Source organism: Manis pentadactyla, chromosome 11, assembly GCF_030020395.1.
Source record: "Manis pentadactyla isolate mManPen7 chromosome 11, mManPen7.hap1, whole genome shotgun sequence".
NCBI classification, from domain to species: Eukaryota; Metazoa; Chordata; class Mammalia; order Pholidota; family Manidae; genus Manis; species Manis pentadactyla.
In genome coordinates, this window is record NC_080029.1 from 90,650,115 (window position 1) to 90,673,867 (window position 23,753).

The 23,753-nt window shown below is 37.5% G+C and overlaps 1 protein-coding gene across 3 annotated transcripts in view; it reads left to right on the forward strand.

Annotated features, from left to right (window-relative positions):
* CHP1 (calcineurin like EF-hand protein 1) overlaps positions 1-23,753 on the forward strand; it is a 48,729-nt gene that overhangs the window by 16,225 nt on the left and 8,751 nt on the right. For 2 of the 3 annotated variants that reach the window (XM_036923810.2, XM_057488706.1), the window contains exons 4-5: positions 6,741-6,868; positions 18,189-18,250. In XM_036923810.2, coding sequence (XP_036779705.1) covers positions 6,741-6,868; positions 18,189-18,250 — 190 coding nt within the window. Of the gene's footprint in view, positions 1-6,740; positions 6,869-13,384; positions 14,373-18,188; positions 18,251-23,753 lie in introns of those variants that run through there. The other variant, XM_036923812.2, reaches the window with a different exon arrangement.

Here is a 23,753-nt window from a genome sequence, read left to right on the forward strand (position 1 = left end):
AGTTATTAATATATTTTATATTCTTTTGTCATGTTGTCTTTGAAACTTAGTGTGTAATTTACACTTACAGCACCTATAAAGAGCTACAATGTATTAATATAAAACATGTATTTTATCATTTTTTTCCAGCTTTGAGATATTATTGACATATAACATTGTTTAAGGTATACAGCATAGTGATGTTATGTGTATATGTTGCAAAATGATTGCCATAGTAAGGTTAGTTAATCTCTTGCTTTGCATAGTTTCTTTGTGTGATGAGAACTTTTATAGTCTGTTCTCTTAACAACTTTGAAATGTACAACAATACAGTTTTGTTACCTATAGTCAACATGCTGTACCTCTCCAGAAATTGTTCATCTTATAACTGGATGTTCAGACCCTTTGACCACCTTCATGCATTTCCCCCATTTATTTTGTTCTAATATATTTTTCATATTCCAATTTTATCAGTTCATCCTATAATTTCCTTTAGAGCATTTGCCCCCTCTAATATGGGATCCAGGCTGAGTCAGTTGTCATGTCTCTTAAACCTTCTTTAATCTGGAACATTTCCACAGCCTTTATTTTTCTTTTATGACACTGACTAAGGAAACAGTTCCCCCATCACACAAACTTTCTCAAATCGATGTGGGTTTGTCTAATGTAGAACTAGGCTTTTGTTATGCTTCACTACCTAATACGCTGCCTTTAAAGTACTGAGTAAATATTGATTTGATTCGGTACCATTTTCTGAATAAAGCATTGCCTAAATCTTGTTTTAAGTAATCTCTTTAATAATCCATTCCTGGTTCCTTGTGACTTGTCTATGACCCAAAGGACTTTAAAAGTTACATGGTTGCCAGTTCTAATAATGACACTAAGTGTCAGTGAGGACACCATCAGATAAAATGCCCAGAGAGGAATCAGATAATGCCCAGAAAGGAAATTTTAGAACTCTGAATTGAGAGCAAAGTAATTTGCAAGTTGAGCAGTTGGGCACTTCACTCGGTACATTTGAGTGACTGGGGGCGGGAAGACTAGGAGCCAGTTTATATGAAGACAGGAATCAATCAAATCAAGACTGAGACCCGCTCTTTTCAGATTCATGTTGACCTGAATTTCTTACCCTTCATTACTTTTTCCTTTTCCTCTCCCTGAATTGCCCTTTTGTTTCAGGTGTGGTTGTTGTGCTGAATTCTTCTGTTTCTCTAATTCCTCTTTTAGTCCATGCAGAACACTGAACCCTGTCCAGAGAGAACTTTGACAGCTATGCTTTGTGTCCAAACTTTTTGCAATGAAAAGTAAACCTAGCAGAGTCATTTTGCCAACATGTTTTTTTCAGAGTTCCAGTCACCATTAATTATTTGAAGAAGCAGCTGGTTGGAAAGGCATTTTATGAGGCCAAACCACCTTTATAGTAACTACAGTTACCACCTGCCATCTTAAATCCACTGATCTGTTACTAAGGACACTAGGCAGGGAGATGCGAGGAGGCTGAGGCCAGTACTGAGCGCTGCAGTGCTTTTAGCAAGCTGCACCTCTGCTGCTTGCTCTAATCGGTTACAGATATTTGGCATCTGGGTTTTTTGTTTCTTCTCTAGTCTATACAGATGGAATTTTTTTTTTTTTTTAACGAATGAAACTTGATACTGCACTGGAGGAGGTGAGGATTTGATAATGTTGGTAACTGTTGAACCACTGTGTTATACATTTGAAACCAACATAAGATTGTATATCAACGATACTTCAATTAAAAAAAGAATGAAACTTGATAGTGAGCCATTGATATTTAGTTCCTCTTTACTCAGAGACATTATTGCCAGTAATACATGTACTCACCAGCCTGTTTGTTCTGGCATATGACTCAAATCTTATTCCACATTTCTTGATTCCTCAGATCTTAATTATATTTGTTATGAGATATTGCTCCATTAGCAGTATACCTACTTTGAAGAAATAAAGGTCATTCTTTTTTTCTTGAAAATTCTGAAAGTTTTATTTATATTGGTTTTTTTTTTTTTTTGAGAGGGATTCTCTCATATTTATTGATCAAATGGTTGTTAACAACAATAAAATTCTGTATAGGGGACTCAATGCACAATCATTAATCAACCCCAAGCCTAATTCTCAACAGTCTCCAATCTTCTGAAGCATAACGAACAAGTTCTTACATGGTGAACAAGTTCTTACATAGTGAATAACTTCTTACATGGTGAACAGTGCAAGGGCAGTCATATCACAGAAACTTTTGGTTTTGATCATGCATCATGAACTATAAACAATCAAGTCAGATATGATTATTCGTTTGATTTTTATACTTGATTTATATGTGAATCCCACATTTCTCCCTTATTATTATTATTATTATTTTTTTTTAAATAAAATGCTGAGGTGGTAGGTAGATGCAAGATAAAGGTAGAAAACATAATTTAGTGCTGTAAGAGGGCAAATGTAGATGATCAGGTCTGTGCCTGTAGACTAAGTATTAATCCAAGCTAGATAAGGGCAACAAAACATCCACGGATGCAGAAGATTTCTCTCAGAACAGGGGGGGTGAGGTTCTAAGCCTCACCTCTGTTGATCCCCAATTTCTCACCTGATGGCCCCCCTGCGACTGTGCCTGTCTTAGGTTGTTCCTCCCTTGAGGAATCTCACCCGTCTCTGGCTAACCAGCCGTCTTCCGGGGCCATACAGGGAAATGTAAAGTTGGTAAGTGAGAGAGAAGCAATATTCTTTGAAAGGTTAGCTTTTTACTTCTTTGCAGATTTATGCCCTGTGGCTTCTATGCCCAGCATTTGTTTTGAGGTATCTTTACCACTCGGAAGAGTTACGATACTCGGTAATTTTCTATATGAGGCACGAATTCTACTAAAGGACTGTAATTAGGAAGGAAGAAGAAAAGCTATAGAAATAGCAGACGGAAGAAAACATGGAAAGATTGATTATTTCTTTGACATAACTTCTTGTAGAGTAACATAAGCATGTATAGGTTTTAACAATCTACTAATTAAATTGCGTGCACACATTAACAGAATAGGAATACAGATACATAACAAAAGCAGACCTACAATTACCAGCCATATCCAGTGAAACCAAGAAAACCAATTAGGTACCCTAGGCATTTGTGAAAACTTATCAATAATATGATGGATATTGTCTAACTGAATTTGAATAGTTTGAGAAAAATCAGACAAATTAAAACAACACATTCCTGGGAACTGTTCACATCCCATATGTTCTTTTAACAGTAGATAGTCTATAGTTGCACGATTTTGGAGCACTGCAATTTGCACTTCTCCTAATTCTTGGTTGAGTTCCGACAATATAGATCCAGTCAAATTTGTTGTTTTACTGTATGCACAGGCCAGCTTAGATATTTCCTTCTTCATTCCAATGGCAAGTCCAGGAGCCGGTGGGATGAATGCAGCTGCAACTGCAACAGCGCCAGGATCTTTGCTGAAGTTTTTTGATGATCATCTTCTGGAATGACTCTTCCAGAGGATGTTGATGTTGGAAGTTCTTCTTCATATCGTATCTTAATTCGTTTTCTGGGTAGCCAAATTAGGCTTTGATCCTCTGTATAATCACAAACAAACCGTTTGCCCACACTTTGATATGACCTTTATACCATTGTGAAGAACCTATTGGAGACCACCACACAGGAACTGCTTTTTTTTTTTTTAAGAGAAAGAATTATCAGAAAAATGTACTTCCATAGCTGATCATCTGACACCCTTTAAAAGATCAAAATTAAGGATATGTAAAGCATGCATTAATCATTAATTTGCAGTTAATTTTATCCTATCGGAGTAATCCCCCCCTTTTTTTTATCATTAATCTACAATTACATGAAGAATATTATGTTTACTAGGCTCTCCCCTACACCAAGTACCCCCCACAAACCCCATTACAGTCACTGTTAAAGGTCATTCTTTTGAGAATAGTGGGCTCACAAGCTAGCCTTTGAACTCTACTTTTAGAATGTCTCTGATCTGTGTGTCTGTCTACCTAGCACTTAAGAGACTCAACTTATGTATGTATTCACAGTAAGACTAGGATTTATTTTGGGGTAGCCATAGGAAGCAGGAAACTGTTCTTTTCATGACTGCCTTAGATAAGTAGTTATTTCATATGGGACACTCTTTTTAATATTAAAGAACATTCTTCCAGTTTTACAATTATTTCTTACAGGGCTGCTGATTAGCCTGTGGCAGGATAAAAATATTTAAAGTACCAGAAAAGGTTTATATGCAAAGAAGCCTTTCAAAACATTATGATCATGAAAAATAGGGGGGAAATCTATCCAATTATAAGAGAATAGTAAAATTATAGGACAGCCACACACTTATTATGTGGACATTTAAAATGTTTCAAAGTGTTTATATTTATTGGAGACATGCTTCACAGTTTTAAAAAGCAGGATATATAATTATATATGTAGTATGTTCATAATTATCTAAAGCAAAGAAAGATTCCTGGAATAAAATATACTAATGATGGTTGGTAGAACTAGGAGTGGTAATTTTCCTTCTACTTTAAATTTTTTCCAAATTTTAAAAAATGTACTTACTGCTTTTTAACTAAGTAAACTTTGTTTAATTATTTATTTAAATTAATTTTTTATTTTTTGGTATAATTAATCTACTGCTACATGAGGAACATTATGTTTACTAGACTCCCCCCATCACCAAGTCCCCCCTACAAACCCCATTACAGTCACTGTCCATCAGCGTAGTAAGATGCTGTAGAATCAGTACTTGTCTTCTCTGTGTTGCACATCCCTCCCCATGCCCCCCCACATTATACATGCTAATCGGAATGCCCCCTTTCTTCCACCACCCACCCTGGTCCCTCCCTTCCCATCCATCCTCCCCAGTCCCTTTCCCTTTGGTAACTGTTAGTCCATTCTTGGGTTTTGTGTTTCTGCTGTTATTTTTTTTCTTTTAGTTTTTTCTTTGTTCTTATACTCGACATATGAGTGAAATCATTTGGTATTTGTCTTTCTCTGCCTGGCTTATTTCACTGAGCATAATACCCTCTAGCTCCATCCATGTTCTTGCAAATGGTAGGATTTGTTTTCTTCTTATGGTTGAATAATACTCCATTGTGTATATATACCACATCTTTATCCATTCATCTACTGATGGACACTTAGGTTGCTTCCATTTCTTGGCTATTGTAAATAGTGCTGCAATAAACATAGGGGTGCATCTGTCTTTTTCAAACAGGGCTGAGGGTAAATTCCTAGAAGTGGAATTCCTGGATCAAATGGTATTTCTATTTTGAGCTTTTTGAGAAACCTCCATCCTGCTTTCCACAATGGTTGAACCAATTTACATTCCCACCAGCAGTGTAGGAGGATTCCCCTTTCTCCACATCCTTACCAACATTTGTTGTTGTTTGTCTTTTGGATGGTGACGATCCTAACTGGTGTGAGGTGATATCTCATTGTGGTTTTAATTTGCATTTTTCTGATGACTAGTGATGTGGAGCATCTTTTCATGTGTCTGTTGGCCATCTGAATTTCTTCTGTGGAGAACTGTCTGTTCAGCTACTCTGCCCATTTTTTTTTGTTGTTGTTATCATTAATCTACAATTACATGCAGAACATTATGTTTACTAGGCTCCCCCCTTCACCAAGTCCCCCCCACAATCCCCTTTACAGTCACTGTCCATCAGCATAGTAAGATGCTGTAGAATCACTACTTGTCTTCTCTGTGTTGTACAGCCCTCCTCATCTGCCCATTTTGGATTGTTTGCTTTTTGTTTGTTGAGGTGCGTGAGCTCTGTATATATTTTGGATGTCAACCCTTTATCAGATATGTCATTTATGAATATATTCTCCCATACTGTAGGGTATCTTTTTCTATTGATGGTGTCCTTTGCTGTACAGAAATTTCTCAGCTTGATATAGTCCCACTTGTTCATTTTTGCTTTTGTTTCCCTTGCCCGGGGAGATATGTTCATGAAGAAGTTGCTCATGTTTTTGTCTATGTTTTTTTCCAAGAGTTTTATTGTTTCATGACTTACATTCAGGTCTTTAATCCATTTCGAATTTTAAGTAAACTTTATTTTTAAAGCAACTTTTTGATAATATTATCCTTAAAATATCACTAAGTGTACATGATGCAGGGGAGACATAGGTGGCAGCTAGGGAGTCATTGGGTTCAAATGGCAAATTGCTGCTCTCTGCAGTCTGAAGCAGTGAGTCCAAGTCCTGGTTTGCCTGATCACATAGCCCTGCTTCTACTCAATATGGTCTTTGTGAAAATATACAAGTAAAGAGCTGTAAGGAAATTCATTAGGTGACACTGACCCTCTTAAGTCTTGTTACTTCTTTAAGTCTAGTTAATCATTTATAAAGTAGGGATAATAATACCTACCTCAGAAGGTTAGGGTGAAGCTTGATGAAGGCTTATTTTGTGAGGCCTAAAATACTCATGTGTACATGATGCAGGGGAGACATAGGTGGCAGAATGAATGAAACTTGATAGTGGGCCATTGGTATTTAGTTCCTCTTTACTCAGAGACATTATTGCCAGTAATATATGCACTCACCAGCCTGTTTGTTCTGGCATATGACTCAAATCTTATTCCACATTTCTTGATTCCTCAGATCTTTCTTGATTCTCCAGAGAAAGAGACCTCTTAAATAGACTCTCAGGCCCGTCTAGCTAAAACTCTGCCAATATATTGAATTTATAAGAAATAATCACCCTGATTGACATGGTGTTTTGTTTGTTGTATTTCCCAATCAGAGAAGACCAGGTAAACTTCCGTGGATTCATGAGAACTTTGGCTCATTTCCGACCCATTGAGGATAATGAAAAGAGCAAAGATGTGAATGGACCAGAACCACTCAACAGCCGAAGCAACAAACTGCACTGTAAGGAGAGAAAGTCTTCCGGCTTAAATGTTTGCTTTTCATTTCTTATAGATCATTTATTTACTCATTCATTCATTGAACAAGCATTTATAAGAGTATAGTGATTGAGAGGTCAGGCCTGGTACTAAACTGGCTGGACTTGAATCTCAGCTCTGCTACTTTTTGGCCATGTGACTTGGGGCAATTTACTTAAAAATCTATGGGCCTCAGTTTCCTGTTCTGTAAATTGGGGTTTTAAGGGAATTCACATAGGGATGTTGTGAGGATTAAATAAGTTAATATATGTCAGGTACTTCAAACTGCCTGGCAGTATGATTTAGCTGCTAATATTATCCCTATAATTTATTGAATTCCTACCGTGTGCCAGGCACTGTGCTAAGCAGTAGAATGAACACAGTGAAAAAGACCCAGCCCTACCTGTAAAGGATAATGGCGATCCTCAGTCTATCTTAGAATTTCATAAATAGTGGATGTGACCTAAGTAGGGATGGACAGCTGGGTTAGTGCAAGATTTACTCTTTGTCCTCATGCCTCTTGCCTTCATTCTTCGGATAAACTTGTTAGATTTCCTTTTGCCCTTATTGGCTCATGTATGATATTGCCCAATATCTTGTAACATTTCTCTAAAAAACTGAAATTAAATTTCTCTTTACATTCAACACAAATTGAAATTGAATTTGTATTGAATTGGCCCAAGCTTCTCTTACAAGGGTGTACAGTGATATACAGAGAGATCTGTGAAGCCACAGAACACCTGGGGCCCATCAAGTTTTTACTGGATGATTTAAAGCAAAATAAAAGACTTTTTAATACTGAAACAAATGCAGATAAATTATAGAATATAATGCCTGAGTTACATCTGAAAGATGATACATGATACTTAAACTTTGAATTTGGTGCCCTTGGCCCATAGCCCTAGATCTTCCTGGCTATAGGAGTATGAGTTCATTCTTTTTTTTTTTAATATTTCAAATACAGAGTTTGAAAAGCACTGTAGTAAATATTGTTATATGGGGCAGGGAAGATTTTTGAGCCAAAGTAATAAGATACTGTTCTTTTTTACCACAAGATCACGTGCCTTAATAAGGAGCAGAAAACCTAAATACAAACCAAACTAAATATAGACAAAAATGGGACTAATGAATTGTTTTCAAATTTATTGGATACTTTATGTTTATTAATGAAGTCCAACTTCTTTCAAGACTAAATGCTGGTAGGAATAAAGCCTTGTGTCTTAATGTTTTTAAGAGTTTTTGCATGTATTTAGTACATGTTATCTGCTTCTCACACTAATACAGTAGAAATTTCCTTATTCAGTGTCAGACCCAGGAGTTGATAAATACTTGAAAAGGTCAGCTGTAGCATAGAATCATAGAAACAATGTATGGTTTAACATTTTATTTTACCTTAAAATATTTAAAAACACATTCAGTGGCCAATCTTTTGATGTAGGATGAAGAGTTGTTTTGTTTTGTTTTTAGTAAAGGTCAGCTGATGAGCATTGTGTGGCATTTTGTATACAGAACACATCTATAATGTATAGTCGAAGGTCTCTGGCTGCAGTTTCTTTTAAGTGGAAAGAGAACTTAGAGATACTCATAGAGCATTCTGAGAATAAAATTTTTCTGGTGTTTACATTTTTCCCTCAGTCTCTTACAGCTGTCCTGCCATACTTTTGCAACAGGATTTTTTCAGTGATTTAATTTTTAGTCTTTCAGAAGTAGTCAGTCTAATTTTCAAAGAAATAGTCTTTTTGTTTTCACATACACATTTCATTTTTTATTATATAATTTTATTAAAAATACAAGTAGCTCAAACAGTTTTATGACAGTGAACACACCTGATTCTTGGTAAGTGTCCAACTCAGCTGGTGGATTAGATACTGAAGAGTGTTCCACTAGCCCCAGTAGCCACCACAGCAGGTGGAACAATTCACAGAGAAAAGAAAGATCTTCCAGGAACCAAGTAAATTAGTGAAGGAGAAGGCAGTTAAGAGACAGTCTGTGCTCTGTGAAACTCTGCTTGCTTCTGTAGTCAGCAGGTCTAACACAAACCTGTGGCCTGAATTCCCTCTACAGCATGGGCTCTGCTTTGTTCAAATCATGAATTCCCTTGGGAGTCTGATGAACCCTACTTGACCTCATCTCAGTATGGTTTTGAATGAATAAAATAAAATGCACAGACTTATAAAGGAAACAAATTATAGTGAAATACATTCAACAAAATGTTAAAACGACTTTGTGGTACAGTAATAGGTGTGTATCCTTATTATACACTAAACAGGATGAAACATTGGAGCCCTGTGGCTATGGAATAGCTCTGTATCTAGAATGTTGTGGTGGTTACACAAAACTACATAGGTGATAACATTGCACAGAACTACACACACGTGCATGCACACCCACAGTGAAATCTGAGTAAGCTCTGTGGATTGTACCACTGTCAGTTTCCTGGTTTTGATGGTATATTATAATTACACAGGGAGTTACCACCAGGGGATGCTGGGTAAAGAGTTTTCAGGATCTTCCTGTGTATTTTTTGGCAACTTCCTGTGAATCTCTTAATTACTCCAAAATAAGTTATAAAAAAACCAACATTACATTAGGGAGAATGACAGAGAAACTCATTCATGTGCTTCTCTTTGCATTTCATGGCATTTGTTGGGGTAAAATAGATTGCCGGAAGACTGCTAATTAGATCTTCCTTAGTATTCTGTTGTGTATAGTGGAGCAATGCGTCAGAATACCTAAAGATGTAAACTTATGTGACACCAGCATGAGGTTCCCAGTGGAATGCTGCAGGACTCTTGGAGCTTTTTATTGTTTTCTCATCAATCACTTTCAAAATCAAAGTTTTCATAAGTAAATATAGCAACTTTGACTGTAAACTTGGAAGTTTAATGAATATAAGAGACCACAGGTCCAACATGTATGAACAAAATCTAAAGATAAATTTTAAATGAAGCCAACATCCACTGTGACTACCTGGCCTACAGGACCCCTGCCTCCACCCCAGGCCATACAAACAGAAATGAATCATTTAGAATGGGAATAATGTTAATGCCCACTCTATGCTAAGGAGAACCACATTTCTAGGGAACCATATCTCATTTTGGATCCCAGAGATATTCTAGAGCACACTTATAAGAAAGTAACTAGAATTTTGATAAGGAAGGGTTTTTTTAATTGTGTTAAACAACACATAACAAGATTTATCATCTTAACCACTTTTTTGCTGAAATATTGTTGATATACAATCTTATATTGGTTTCAGATATACAACACAGTGGTTCAATAGTTATTCATATTATTAAATGCTTCCGCACACTAGTGCAGTTACTATCTATCAACATAGGAAGATGTTACAGAATCATTGGCTGTGTTCTCCATGCTGTACTACTGTCCCTGTGACCAACTTATATTATGATTGAGAATTACTGTGCCCCTTTATCCCCCTCACCCTCTCCCCACCTTCCTAACCCATGATAACCCCCAGTCACTTCTCAGTGTCTATGAGTCTACTGCTGTTTTGTTCATTCTGCTTTGCTTTGTTTTTATATTCCACAAATAAGTGAAATCAGTTGGTATTGTTTTCCTCCGTCTGACTTACTTCACTGAGCATAATACCCTCTACCTCCATCCATGTTGTTGAAAATGGTAGGATTTGATTTTTTCTTATGGCTGAGTAATATTCCATTGTGTATATGTACCACATCTTTATCCATTCATCTACTGATGGACACTTAGATTGCTTCCATTTCTTGGCTATTGTAAATAACACTGTGATAAAAATAGGGCTATATATGTCTTTTTGAAAGTGGGCTGCTGCATTCTTAGAGTAAATTTCTAGGAGTAGAATTCCTGGGTCAAATGGTATTTCTATTTTTAGTTTTTTGAGGAACCTCCATACTGCTTTCCACAAAGGTTGAACTAATTTACATTTCCACCAGCAGTGTAGGAGGGTTCCCCTTTCTCCACATCCTCGCCAATATCACAAAGTTGTTTTAATATTTAATACCCAAAGCAACCTACACATTAAAATTCAATCCCTATCAAAATCCCAATGACATTTTTGTAAAAATAGAAAAGTCCATTCTAAAATCCATATGGAATCTCAAGAGACCCCAATAGCCAAATCAATCTTCAAAAAGAACATAACTGGAGGATTCACACTACCTGATTTCAAAACTTACTACAAAGCTACAGCGTTGAAATCTGTGTGGTACTGGCACAAATACAGACCTGTAGACCAATGAAATAGAATAGAGAACCCAGAAATAAACTCTCATATACATGATCAATTGGTTCTTGACAAGGATACCAAGACTATTCAGTAAGAAAAGGACTGTCTTAAACATTGGTGCTGGGAAAGCTGGATATCCACATGCAAAAGAAAGAGGTTGGACCATTACCTAATACTGTATTAAAAATATTAGCTAAAAATGTGTCAATGACCTAAATGTAAGGCCTAAAGCAATAAAACTCTTAGAGGAAAACATAGGACAAAAACTTTTTGACATTGGATTTGGCAGTGATTTCTTGGATATGACATCAAAGGCAGATAACAGAAGAAGAAAATAGAGAAATTTGATTTTATGAAAATTAAATTTTTTTTGCATCCAAAGACATTATCTGCAGAGTGGGCAAGCCACAGAATGGGGCAAAATATTGGCAGAGCATATATCTGATAAGGGATTAATATCTGGGATAATATTGGTTGAGTTCCTAAAACTAAACCAAAAAACAACCGAACTCAAAATATCTGGGATTAATTAATATCAGGGATTAATATCTGGGATAATATTGGTTGAGTTCCTAAAACTCACCCAAAAAACAACCCAACTCAAAAATGGACAAGGGACTTGAATAGACATTTCTCCAAAGAAGATCTATGAATAGGTAATAAGCACATGAAAAGAAACTCAACATCACTAATCATTAGGGAAATGGAACTCAAAACTACAATGAGATACTACCTCACACCCATTAGAATTGCTAATCTCAAAAAAACAGAAAATAACAAGTAATGACAAGGATGTGGTGAAAATGGAACACTTGTTCACTGTTGGCAGGAATGTAAAATGGTACAGCTGCTGTGAATAACAGTATGGCAGTTCCTCAAAAAATGAGAAATAGAATTATTATATGATCCAGAAAATCCATTTCTAGGTATGAAACCAAAAGAATTGAAAGCAGGTTCTCAAGAAGATATGTGCACATTCATAGTAGCATTAGTCATAATAGCCAAAACAAGAAAGCAACTTAGGTGTCCATCAATGAATGAATGGATAACCAAAATATGGTATATACATACAGTGGAATATTCAGCCTTCAAAAGGAAGGGAATTCTGCAATATGCTGCAACATGGATGACCTTGAGGACACTATGCTAGTCACAAAAATACTGTATGAGTCCACTTATATGACGTACTTAGAGTAGTCAAAATCATAAAGACAAAGTATAATGGTGGTTTCAAGGGTTTGGGGGAGAGGATAAGGAGGAGTTATTGTTTAACAGGTAGAGAGTTTCATGTTGAAGGAATGAATGATTAAAAGAGACCTACAGTGTTAGAAGCTGCCCATCCTCAGCTACTATGGACCAGGCCCTATATAAAGACATCTCTCTTTATATCAGGCCCAGGTTCAGATAAACTGAAATGCAAATGAAAGGCTAATTCTGAGTGATCATTTTACAACAAGAGAGTTATGGGGATGAATGGGGTGATGATTGCAAAACAGCATGAATGTGTTCAATACCACTGAACTGTATACTTAAAAATGGCTAAGATGGTACATTTTATGTGTATTTTACCACAATAAAAAAGAAACATGTAATAGGCAAAGAAAATTGAACCCCTTGTGGGTTTTTTTTTAATTTCTACATTATAGACCTTTCATTCAAAAAGCAGTTAATGGTAAGAAAAGAAAAAAATTATACTTCTTTAGTTTTGCATTACCATAGCTTGATCCAGATATTTTATGCAACACATCTATTGGGTCCTTTCCTTGTAGTTCATTTCCTTTGTAAATTACTGTGGTCTTAGTGCATTAATTCACACTGACCCTCAAGAAAATATTCCAAATAGCATTAGTGGATTTGATAGTAACTTGGTGTTTCATTCAGTTAGGATGCCATGTATTTATTTTCTTATTTTACAAATCAGGTGAGGCAAGCATCAGAGTTGATTATTTGTCAAGGATGATGTCTGTTCTATTGCTTTGGTCCACCATCCTTAAAGTCAGCTTCATTCAAAGGCATGGCTCCTCATGGTCACGTGATGGTTCTCAGTGGCAGTTGGGCTATATGCCTCCCTGTCACATCTGACAGTGGGGAGACAGAGACAAACAGACAGAATATCCCCCCTGAAGCTGTGAATGAGATTCTGTTAGAAAGGAAGAGGTCTGAGTGCCATGGAATTAGCAATTTTTAGGATAAAATAGATTAACAGCAAAGAGCTGTGTATAATTTTACCATTACTTTAGTCTTGGTTTCAGATCAACTTTTTTTTTTTTTCAGCTGAGCCAGGCAAAGGGTCTGGACTGCCCGTTGCATTTAGATTGCGGTGGCCAGCAGGAGAGCAGGGCCCGGCATGCCTTGTTCTCTTCCAGGGACCTCTTCTCACCAGCCCTTGCCAGGCGGGGAGTGGATTTCAGTGATTTACAGCGTCCCCAGGGGGCTCTTCTTTCCTAAGTGTTGAGAACTAACTAACCTGCAGTAAATAGGGAAATGCTCACATTTCCTTTCCGTGTGCGGAAACTGCTAATGCTGCTCAAAGGTTCTGACTCACTCTGACGGCTCCCACCCTCTCAGGCGCATCCCAGACCCTCGGCTCGTCCAGCCTCTGAGTCACAAGCTGGTGTAGCCCACTGCCCCTGCAAGAGCAGATGCCGTGTTGGAGCCTGCTGGGAGCCATCCTTCTCCCAGGGGTCCAGAGACTGCAACTAGGCTGGTCTCCCCCCCACCAAACCCATGTTACGGGCTGAATTTTGTTCCCCCCAAATTACATATATTGACATCCTAACCCTTAGCACCTCAGAACATGGCTATATTTTGAGACAGGGTCTTTAAAGAGGCCATTATGGTAAAATAAGGTCAACAGGGTGGCCCTTAACCCTATATGACCTGTCCTTATGAAAAGAGATCAGATCAACTTTTAAAGCTGAAAATGAATTAGAATTCTGTTGAATATAGCCATATGTTGGGATTACATTCATGTAATTTAACCAGTGAAATCAAGAACTACAGGAGGAGTCCTCTATGTCTGCTTCTCTATCTATATACAGTTGACTCTTGAATAACTTGGGGAGTTACGGGCACTGACCCCCACCCCCACCCGATGGAGTGGAAGGCCCACATAGAACTTTCGACTTCCCAAACATCACTACAAATAGCCTGTTGGCCAGAGGCCTTACTGATAACATAAGCAGTTAATTAACACATATTTTGTATGTTATATGTATTACATACTGTGTTCTTACAATAAAGTAAGCTAGAGAAATGAAAATGTTTTTTCAAATTGTTGCAAATCTCCAAAAAAATTTTCAGTATATTTATTGAAAAAAAACTGCATTTAAGTGGACCCACACAGTTCAAACCCATGTTGCTCAAGAGTTAACTGTGTTGGTTTTCTCTGAATTTTCCACAGAGCTGGAAGCAGCAAGATGGCTAAGAGCAATTGAACATCCTATACCTAGCAATGTATCTGCTGCTCTTTACCTTTCATAGGGGATATGTTACTTTAAAATGTGGGCTTCTGGAACCAAATTTGTTTCTGGTCCATCTTCTGCATAGAACAGTCTCTTCAGAAACTCCAAGAGCATTCTTCATCCTATTTCTCTTTTTTTTAAATTAAATACCAATATTTATTATGCATCAAAATAAAAAGCATCGAGATTTAAGGAGAACGGGAAAGGTGATGCAATTCTTTTTTTTTTTTTTTTTTAATCCAACTTGATCCTGTTTCTTGAGGTCCGCTCTGTTCTCCAGGTGTATGCAGTCTGGCTCAGCCCTCCCTCCTGTTGCTCTTCCAGGACTAGTTGCATCAACTACATTTTCATAATATATGTGGTTCTGGGAGGAGTTCTCTGTCTTAGCTCTCATGCTGCCATCTTGAATCCGTCTTATTTCTTTTTAATGCTGCAGTGAAAGAATGTCAAGGGCAACCATCATGTCTAAACTGTACCTATATAGGCACAGACCAAAACACACAGTACTAATGCTCTGTCTCCCAGGAGTAGTTCCTTAGTGCTCTCCTCTTCAGACCAGTGATACACAATGTGTTGTGTGAAAGGCACAGCCCATCTTAGAGTGCCCCAGGGCACAGTAAGCAAGGGGAGGGCCACAAGCTTCCCTTCCCATATTCTAATTGTCCTCTTAAATGGCTTAAGTTTTTATAACACATAATGAATGATGTGGGAAGTAAGGAGTCTGCATGAAGAGGTTTTATTTGGATGATGAGGAATACTGGTGAAGTGGAATTTGGGATGGCAGCCAAGAAGCAACAGTCAACAGTATTATTCACAATAGCCAAAGGTGGAAGCAACCCAAATGTTCATCAGCAGGTGAATGGATATACAATACGTGGTATATACATACCATGGAATATTATTTGGCCATAAAAAGGAAATCTGGCACATGTTATGACATGGATGAATCTACTCATGTTAAATAAAATAAGATAGACCAAAGGATAAATATTGTTTGATTCTTCTTATATGAGGTTCCTGGAATAGTCAAATTCATAAAGAGAAAGTTCCCACGGGAAATGAAGAGTTACTGTTTAATGGGTCAGAGTTTCCATTGAGAAAGATGAAAAAGTTCTGGAGATGGATGGTGGTGATGGTTACACAGCAATGTGAAAGTAGTTCACTGTATACTTAAAAAGGGTTGAAAGGGAAAATTTATGTTATTGTATTTTACCATGGTTTTGTTTTAAAATAAGAAACTGATTAAAAGGTAAAGGTTTGAGTGAGATTCATTTTGGTCTTTCATTAAGCAAGTGTTTGAGCAATTACTGTATGCCAGGCACTATTTTAGGCACAATATACAGTGACTTATAGATCAGATAAGGTATTTGCTTTCAAAAAACTTATGATCTAATAAGAGACAGACTATATGTAAAAAGACAAATGAATAGACAAGATTTATGATCTTGGCAATTTCTATAAAGGAAATGACTAAGGGAAGATGAGAAGGCAATGGGGGATGTTGCTAGTTCAGAAAGAGTGGTCAGTGAACACCTGTCTGAGGAGCTGAAATCTGAGCTAAGAATGAGCCAACCATGCAAAGAACAGGAAGAGAGCTCTAGGCAGAAGGAACAAGTGATGTAAAGGCCCGAGGGAAGCAATGGATACTTGTGTTCTGAGAACGAAGAAGCATTATCAATTGAGAGGTGAGTGGTATGAGAGGAGGGCAGAGAGGTTGATGGCAGGCAAGTGACAATAGAGCTCTTACCGTGTGCCAGGCACTGCTTAAAGTACCAACTCATTCAGTCCTCGTACAACGTGGATTCTGTTGATCTCATTGTGCATCGCATTGTGCACCTCTCAGGCACCTGAGGTTCAGAGGGTTGCATAACTTGCTCACATTCACATAGCTAGTGAGTGTCAGAGTCAGGTTTCTGCAGGCCCAGAGTCTTAACCAGGGTACTGTATTGCTCAAACATTCAGTCCATGGCAGCTGAATTTCAAGGATTAGCATTTCAGGCTTCTGTAAATACTTTAGGAGAAAGGGATATATTTTTTCCAGGTACCCAAGTAAGATATTCACAAGCAAATGTTTGTAAGTTATTTAGCAAACAGATTTCCATCCTGAAGCTACCGTAAGGATTGCTTAGTAGATAATACATTTTATGGTATTTTAGAAAGATGACAGCACATACAGAAGTGTGTGTGTATGTTTGGGAAATACATTAAACACATATTCCTTTAGGAACACTTATGATCCTGGTCTCTTTTCCCTTGGAATCCAGACCTCCTAAGCATATAAATTTTCAAATTTGGTAAAGATAGTTACTCAGCTAACCAAATTAAAGAGAAGAGACAAATATCAGACAAAGTCTTGCCCAGTTACTTTCCCCTCCAGGATTCTAATATGTACCTTATAATGAGTAAGTTATATTTTTCTTAAGTTTTTACTTTGACTTTTAGCGGACTCACTCCTATTCAGAGAAAGAGGAAAGGGCGATGTTCAAACTTCCAGGTATTCATCCTTGTTCTCATGCCTTTGTACCTAGTATTAGCTCTACCTGAAATGCCACCCCTCATCAGATTTCTGTTTGTCTTTTAAGACCTTATACAACCAGAAAGACATATCTGCCATATGCTCTGTTCCTCAGCATTTCACATATCTGATAGGAATTAGAATGTATTAAGGTGAATAAAGTGTGTCACTCTCCTCTGACAGTGAGTTCCTAAGGACAATATCTAAATCTTTATAGCTAAATAACTCTAGAGCAGTGGATTTAGGCCTTTTAGTATTCACAGAACCTTACCAAAAACCTAAAATCGTAGTGGGATACTTGAAGTGATTTGAAGCCTCAGAACCACACTAAAGTCAGCTGTCATTACAAGGCGGTCCCTTCCTCAGTGTGCTGATTGCTCCCAGTGCCTGTGAGACCGTCCAGTATTACCACACTGTTCACCTGATAGCCCCGCAGCAACGTGGTACTGTCTAAATAGTTTTTGCTCTTCTGAATTCTCTCTTACATACCATAGTTTCTAGAATATTTATCTCTCATTAAAGAGAAACATGTTAAGGCCAGGAGACTATCAAATTCTTTGCATTTTTATTTGGAACCAAGGGTCTTTACCTTCAGGACTTCCAAGTACTAAAAACTATTTGAAGTTTGGCACAAATTGCCCATTTTGCCCATTTTCCCAAAGCAGTACTTTGTGTGGTCAGCTGTTCAGTGCCTGTGTGGCTCCTGTTGTTGGCTTCTGCTGAGTGGCATACATATGGTAGACTTGACAGGTTGTGTGAGATGACCTAACTTACAGAACCACTTGCAGGTTGTTTCTGTTTGCTTTTAAAAACATTCTAAGATAAAAAGGACGTTCAGCTTTTTCTTTTTATTAAGTTTGCTGATTTGTCTGAAGAAGGACCATATTTCACCAAAGCTGAGATGCCATCAATTATGAGATGCATCTCAATTTCTTAAATGTAACAGTGTCTTTATAAGTTCCACAAGTAATGGCAACTGCTCTTCGAAAAATATTAATTCATTGTCAGTTTTCTCTCTGGTGTCCTTTACACATTTTGTTCCCTGAGGAGGGGCAGAACAGTACCGTATTTCCACTCACTTCTTGTTTTTCCCCACCAGTTGCTTTTCGACTGTATGATTTGGATAAAGATGACAAGATCTCCCGTGACGAGCTCCTACAGGTATGTGGGAGAGCTCCCGTGCATGTGGATGACTGTTTGGGCCCTGCCTGCTTATTCTTGAGGGCAGAAAATGTTCCTTTCCTCACTAAGCATTTATTTCATGTGTGTGTGTGTGTGTGTAGAGGCCTGGCCTAGATAAAAGGCAAAGCAGGCAACATGAGGAAACTTGAAATACCTCATTGGTTTCTCACAAACACATGTCTACATTTTTTTTTTATTAAGATATCATTGATACACAACCTTATGAAGGTTTCACATGAGCAACCTTGTGGTTACAGCACTCACCCATATTATCAAGTCCCCCCCATACCCCATTGCAATCACTGTCCATCAGCGTAGTAAGACGCTATTGAGTCATTACTTATCTTCTATGTGCTATACTACCTTCCCCCTTGAACTACATTATGTGTGCCAATCATAATCCCCCTCAATCCCCTTCTCCCTCCCTCCCCACCCATACCTCCCTACCCACTTCCCTTTGGAAACTGCTAGTCCCTTCTTGGAGTCTGTGAATCTGCTGCTGTTTTGTTTCTTCAGTTTTGCTTTGTTGTTACACTCCACAAATGAGGGAAATCATTTGGTACTTGTCTTTCTCTGCCTGGCTTATTTCACTGCAGATGTCTCCTCTTTTTAAAAGCCAACTAAAGGTCTTTTAGGTGCTGACTGGGAGAGCTAAAATATCGTTTAGATGGTTTAGATCAAATAGTTCAGTTACTGTCAAATCAGCATATGGGCAACCAGGTAATTTGATAACACTTCAGTAAGTGCTATCATTTTGTTTTTCGTTGGATTTGCCATAAGAGTCAAGGAAATGTAGGGTCAGTATTCCCTGAGCTGACTGCTAACTGTCCTTTGTTGCTCCCTGGGGATAATTCCCTGTCCTAGCAGCATCTAGCATTTCATCCTGTTGTATTGCCCTTCTCGCACACCCCACCCCCAAATACAAGTTTATGAGGGGAGGAAATTCCCCTTTTTTCTTTTCTTTTCTTAATATTTATGAATCTGGAGGACCCTAGGATCCCAACATATTCAGGAATTCCTAAGGGAAAATTTATCTATTTCAAGATAGATTTAAAAAAGTAAAGTGGTTCCACTCACCCTGACATTAATGTGAACTCATCCACTGAATTGATACGTTTTCTAAATGGAAGGTTATTCAGGCCACATGAAAGACCAACCCAAAGTATTCCTATATTTCTGTATCTGAGCAAAACCAAAACAGTCTGCGGTGGAGTGTTAGCATCCTTTGCTTTTGAATTGGGGATGTCTTTCTTCAGTGAGGAGAATTTACCTTAATTAAAATTGCTGCCTATGGGCTGCTGAGTTCTGAAGAGAAAAAGCAGAGGCAGTCATTCTGTAGTTGCATGTTTTCATCCTCTGGCTCAGATCTGGCTACCAGAAAGCTTTTCTTTTTTTGGAGTGGAGGGTTGATTTTTTTTTCTGTTACTAGGATAAAGAAAGCCCAAGCAGAGAGTGGGGAGGAGAGAGCACCAGAGTGCAGTCAGTGCTGCTAGAGTAGGCCTCAGGCTGTTCTTAAGTCTTCCTTGGATCTTGAAAAGGTTGTGGTCAGTTTATCCTAAGGAAAAAGGCTGTGTGGTCATGTTTTCCTAGTGAGATTTTTGTAAAAAAGTCCTGGTTGAACTTCTGGTGGTGATGAGTGTGTTCATTATCTTACTGTGGTGATGGCTTCCAAGTGTGTACTTATGTCAGAACTTACCTGACTGTACACTTTAAATATGTACAGTGTAAATATGTACAGTTTATTGTAATCAATTATATTTCAATAAAGATAATGGCTGTACTCATTTTATGAGGCTAGCCTAACTTTGACATGAAAACCTTGTGAAGACTCCACAAGAAAAGTATCATTCACATAGATGTAAAAATCCTAAACAAAATACTAACACATTGAATACAGCAATATAAAAAGGATACTGTGTTGTAGCAGTGGTGGGTTTACACCAGGAATTCTGTTGGGTTTAAAATTAGAAAATCAATCAATATATTTTGCCATATTAACAGGTTAAAGAAAAATTGAATGGTCTTTTCCATAGGAAAAAAGCATTTGATTAAACTTAACCATTTATGATTTTTTTAAAGTCTAGAAAAACAGAGAGAAGTTTTCTTAAACTGATAAAAGTATATACAAAAAATCACCAGACATTAAAAAAGTAGCAATAGGATTATTGTCTAACCCCATACACAAAAGTAAATTTGAAATGGATCAAAGACCTGAATGTAAGTCATGAAACCATAAAACTCTTTCAAGAAAACATGGACAAAAATCTCTTGAATATCAACATGAGCAACTTTTTCCTGAACGCATCTCCTCAGGCAAAGGAAACAAAATAAAAAATGAACAAATGGGACTACATCAAGCTAAAAAGCTGTTGTTCAGCAAAGGACACCATCAGCAGAACAAAAAGGCATCCTATAGTATGGGAGAATATATTTGTAAATGACATATCCGACAAGGGGTTAACATCCAAAATATATAAAGAACACACATACCTCAACAACCAAAAAGCAAATAACCCTATTAAAAAATGGGCAGAGGATATGAACAGACACTTCTCCAAAGAAGAAATTCAGATGGCCAACAGGCACATAAAAACATTCTCCACATTGCTAATTATCAGAGAAATGCAAATTAAAACCACAATGAGATATCACCTCACACCAGTTAGGATGGCCAACATCCAAAAGACAAATGGTAACATAACAAATGTTGGTGAGAATGTGGAGAAAGGGGAACCCTCCTACGCTGCTGGTGGGAATGTAAATTAGTTCAACCATTGTGGAAAGCAGTATGGAGGTTCCTAAAAAAACTAAAAATAGAAATACCATTTGACCCAGAAATTCCACTCCCAGGAATTTACCCTAAGAATGCAGGAGCCCAGTTTGAAAAAGACATATGCACCCCTATGTTTATTGCAGCACTATTTACAATAGCCAAGAAATGGAAGCAACCTAAGTGTCCATCAGTAGATGAATGGATAAAGAAGATGTGGTACATATACACAATGGAATATTATTCAGCCATAAGAAGAAAACAAATCCTACCATTTGCAACAACATGGATGGAGCTGGAGGGTATTATGCTCAGTGAAATAAGCCAGAGAAAGACAAGTACCAGATGATTTCCCTCATTTGTGGGGCATAAGATCAAAGCAAAAACTGAAGGAAGAAAACAGCAGCAGACTCACAGAACCCAAGAATGGGCTAACAGTTACCAAAGGGAAAGGGACTGGGAAGGATGGGTGGGAAGGGAGGGATAAGGGGAATAAGGGGCATTATGATTAATACACATAATGTATGTGGGGGCACTGGGATGGCAGTACAGCACAGACAAGACAAGTAGTGACTCTATAGCATCTTACTACGCTGATGGACAGTGACTGTAATGGGGTATGTGGTGGGGACTTGATAATTGGGGGAATCTAGTAACCACAGTGTTGCTCATGTGATGATATATTAATGATACCAAAAGAAAAAAAAGAAAAGAAAATTATAATGAAGTGTAAAAAAAAAGGTAGTTATAATAAAAGTCCCATTTGCTAACAAACTGACTGGAGCCTGAAGTGCCACCACGGAGCAGTGGAAAGAGCATTGCCTGGGCATGGAGGTCTGGGCAGACAGCTTGGGCTGCTGGTTGCTGGGATTTGCATCACCCTGTTCTGGACCCTCATGTCTTCATTAATGGACTGGTTGAGTGATGTTTAAGACACCACCACTCTTATGCTTTCCCTCCACTAAACACACACAGCACACATGCACAATTCAGGTATGTCATTTTAAAAATAAAACACCTTTGAGAATAATTGGACTGAGATCTGAAGACGCTGCGATTTGAGGGTAGATTTGTCTAGCTGGCCACACCATCAGGGAAGATGGCAAATGCCTTGGCCATTTACCATTTTGCTAGCATTGCCTGTTTTATTAATCCTTCAATTTGTGTACATTTGTACACAGAATGTACAACTTCGAATTTTCAAGAATTGATTTGTGAAGAAAAATAACCAATGTTGATGCAGATCAGTATTTCAGGACCCACCCCCCCTTTTTTTTTTTCAAATTCCTCCTGTAATTTACTTTTTTTTTTTTTTTTTTTCTTAAATAATTATTTTTTATTGAAGGGTAGTTGACGCACAGTATTACATTACATTAGTTTCAAGTGTACAACACAGTGGTAGAACATTTATATACATAATTCGAGGTTCCAGCTATCACCCTACCAAGCTGTTACAATATCTTGACTATATTCCTTATGCTATACATTACATCCCGGTTACTTATTTATTTTACCATTGGAAGTCTGTCCTTTTTTTTTTTTTTTTTTTTTTTTTGTGAGGGCATCTCTCATATTTATTGATCAAATGGTTGTTAACGACAATAAAATTCTGTATAGGGGAGTCAATGCTCAATGCACAATCATTAATCCACCCCAAGCCTAATTTTCGTCAGTCTCCAATCTTCTGAGGCATAACAAACAAGTTCTTACATGGAGAACAAATTCTTACATAATGAATAAGTTACATAGTGAACAGTACAAGGGCAGTCATCACAGAAACTTTCGGTTTTGCTCATGCATTATGAACTCTAAACAGTCAGTTCAAATATGAATACTCATTTGGTGTTTTTTTTTTTTTTTTTTTTTTAGATAATTATTTTTTATTGAAGGGTAGTTGACACACAGTATTACATTACATTACTTTCAGGTGTACAACACAGTGATTCAACATTTATATACATGATAATTCTAAGTACCAGCTATCACCATACCAAGTTGTTACAATATTTTGCCTATATTCCTTATGCTATACATTACATCCCGGTTGCTTATTTATTTTACAATTGGAAGTGTGTACTTTTTCTTGGTTGTTGTTGTTAGGGCATCTCTCATATTTATTGATCAAATGGTTGTTAACAACAATAAAATTCTGTATAGGGGAGTCAATGCTCAATGCACAATCATTAATCCACCCCAAGCCTAATTTTCATCAGTCTCCAATCTTCTGAAGCATAACGAACAAGTTCTTACATGGAGAACAAATTCTTACATAGTGAATAAGTTACATGGTGAACAGTACAAGGGCAGTCATCACAGAAACTTTTGGTTTTGCTCATGCATTATGAACTATAAACAGTCAGTTCAAATATGAATACCCATTTGATTTTTATACTTGATTTATATGTGGATACCACATTTCTCTCTTTATTATTATTATTTTTAATAAAATGCTGAAGTGGTAGGTAGATACAAGATAAAGGTAGAAAACATAGTTTAGTGTTGTAAGAGAGCAAATGTAGATGATCAGGTGTGTGCCTGTAGACTATGTGTTAATCCAAGCTAGACCAGGGCAATAAAACATCCACGTATGCAGAAGATTTCTCTCAGAACAGGGGGGGTGAGGTTCTAAGCCTCACCTCTGTTGATCCCCAATTTCTCACCTGATGGCCCCCCTGCGACTGTGCCTGTCTTAGGTTGTTCCTCCCTTGAGGA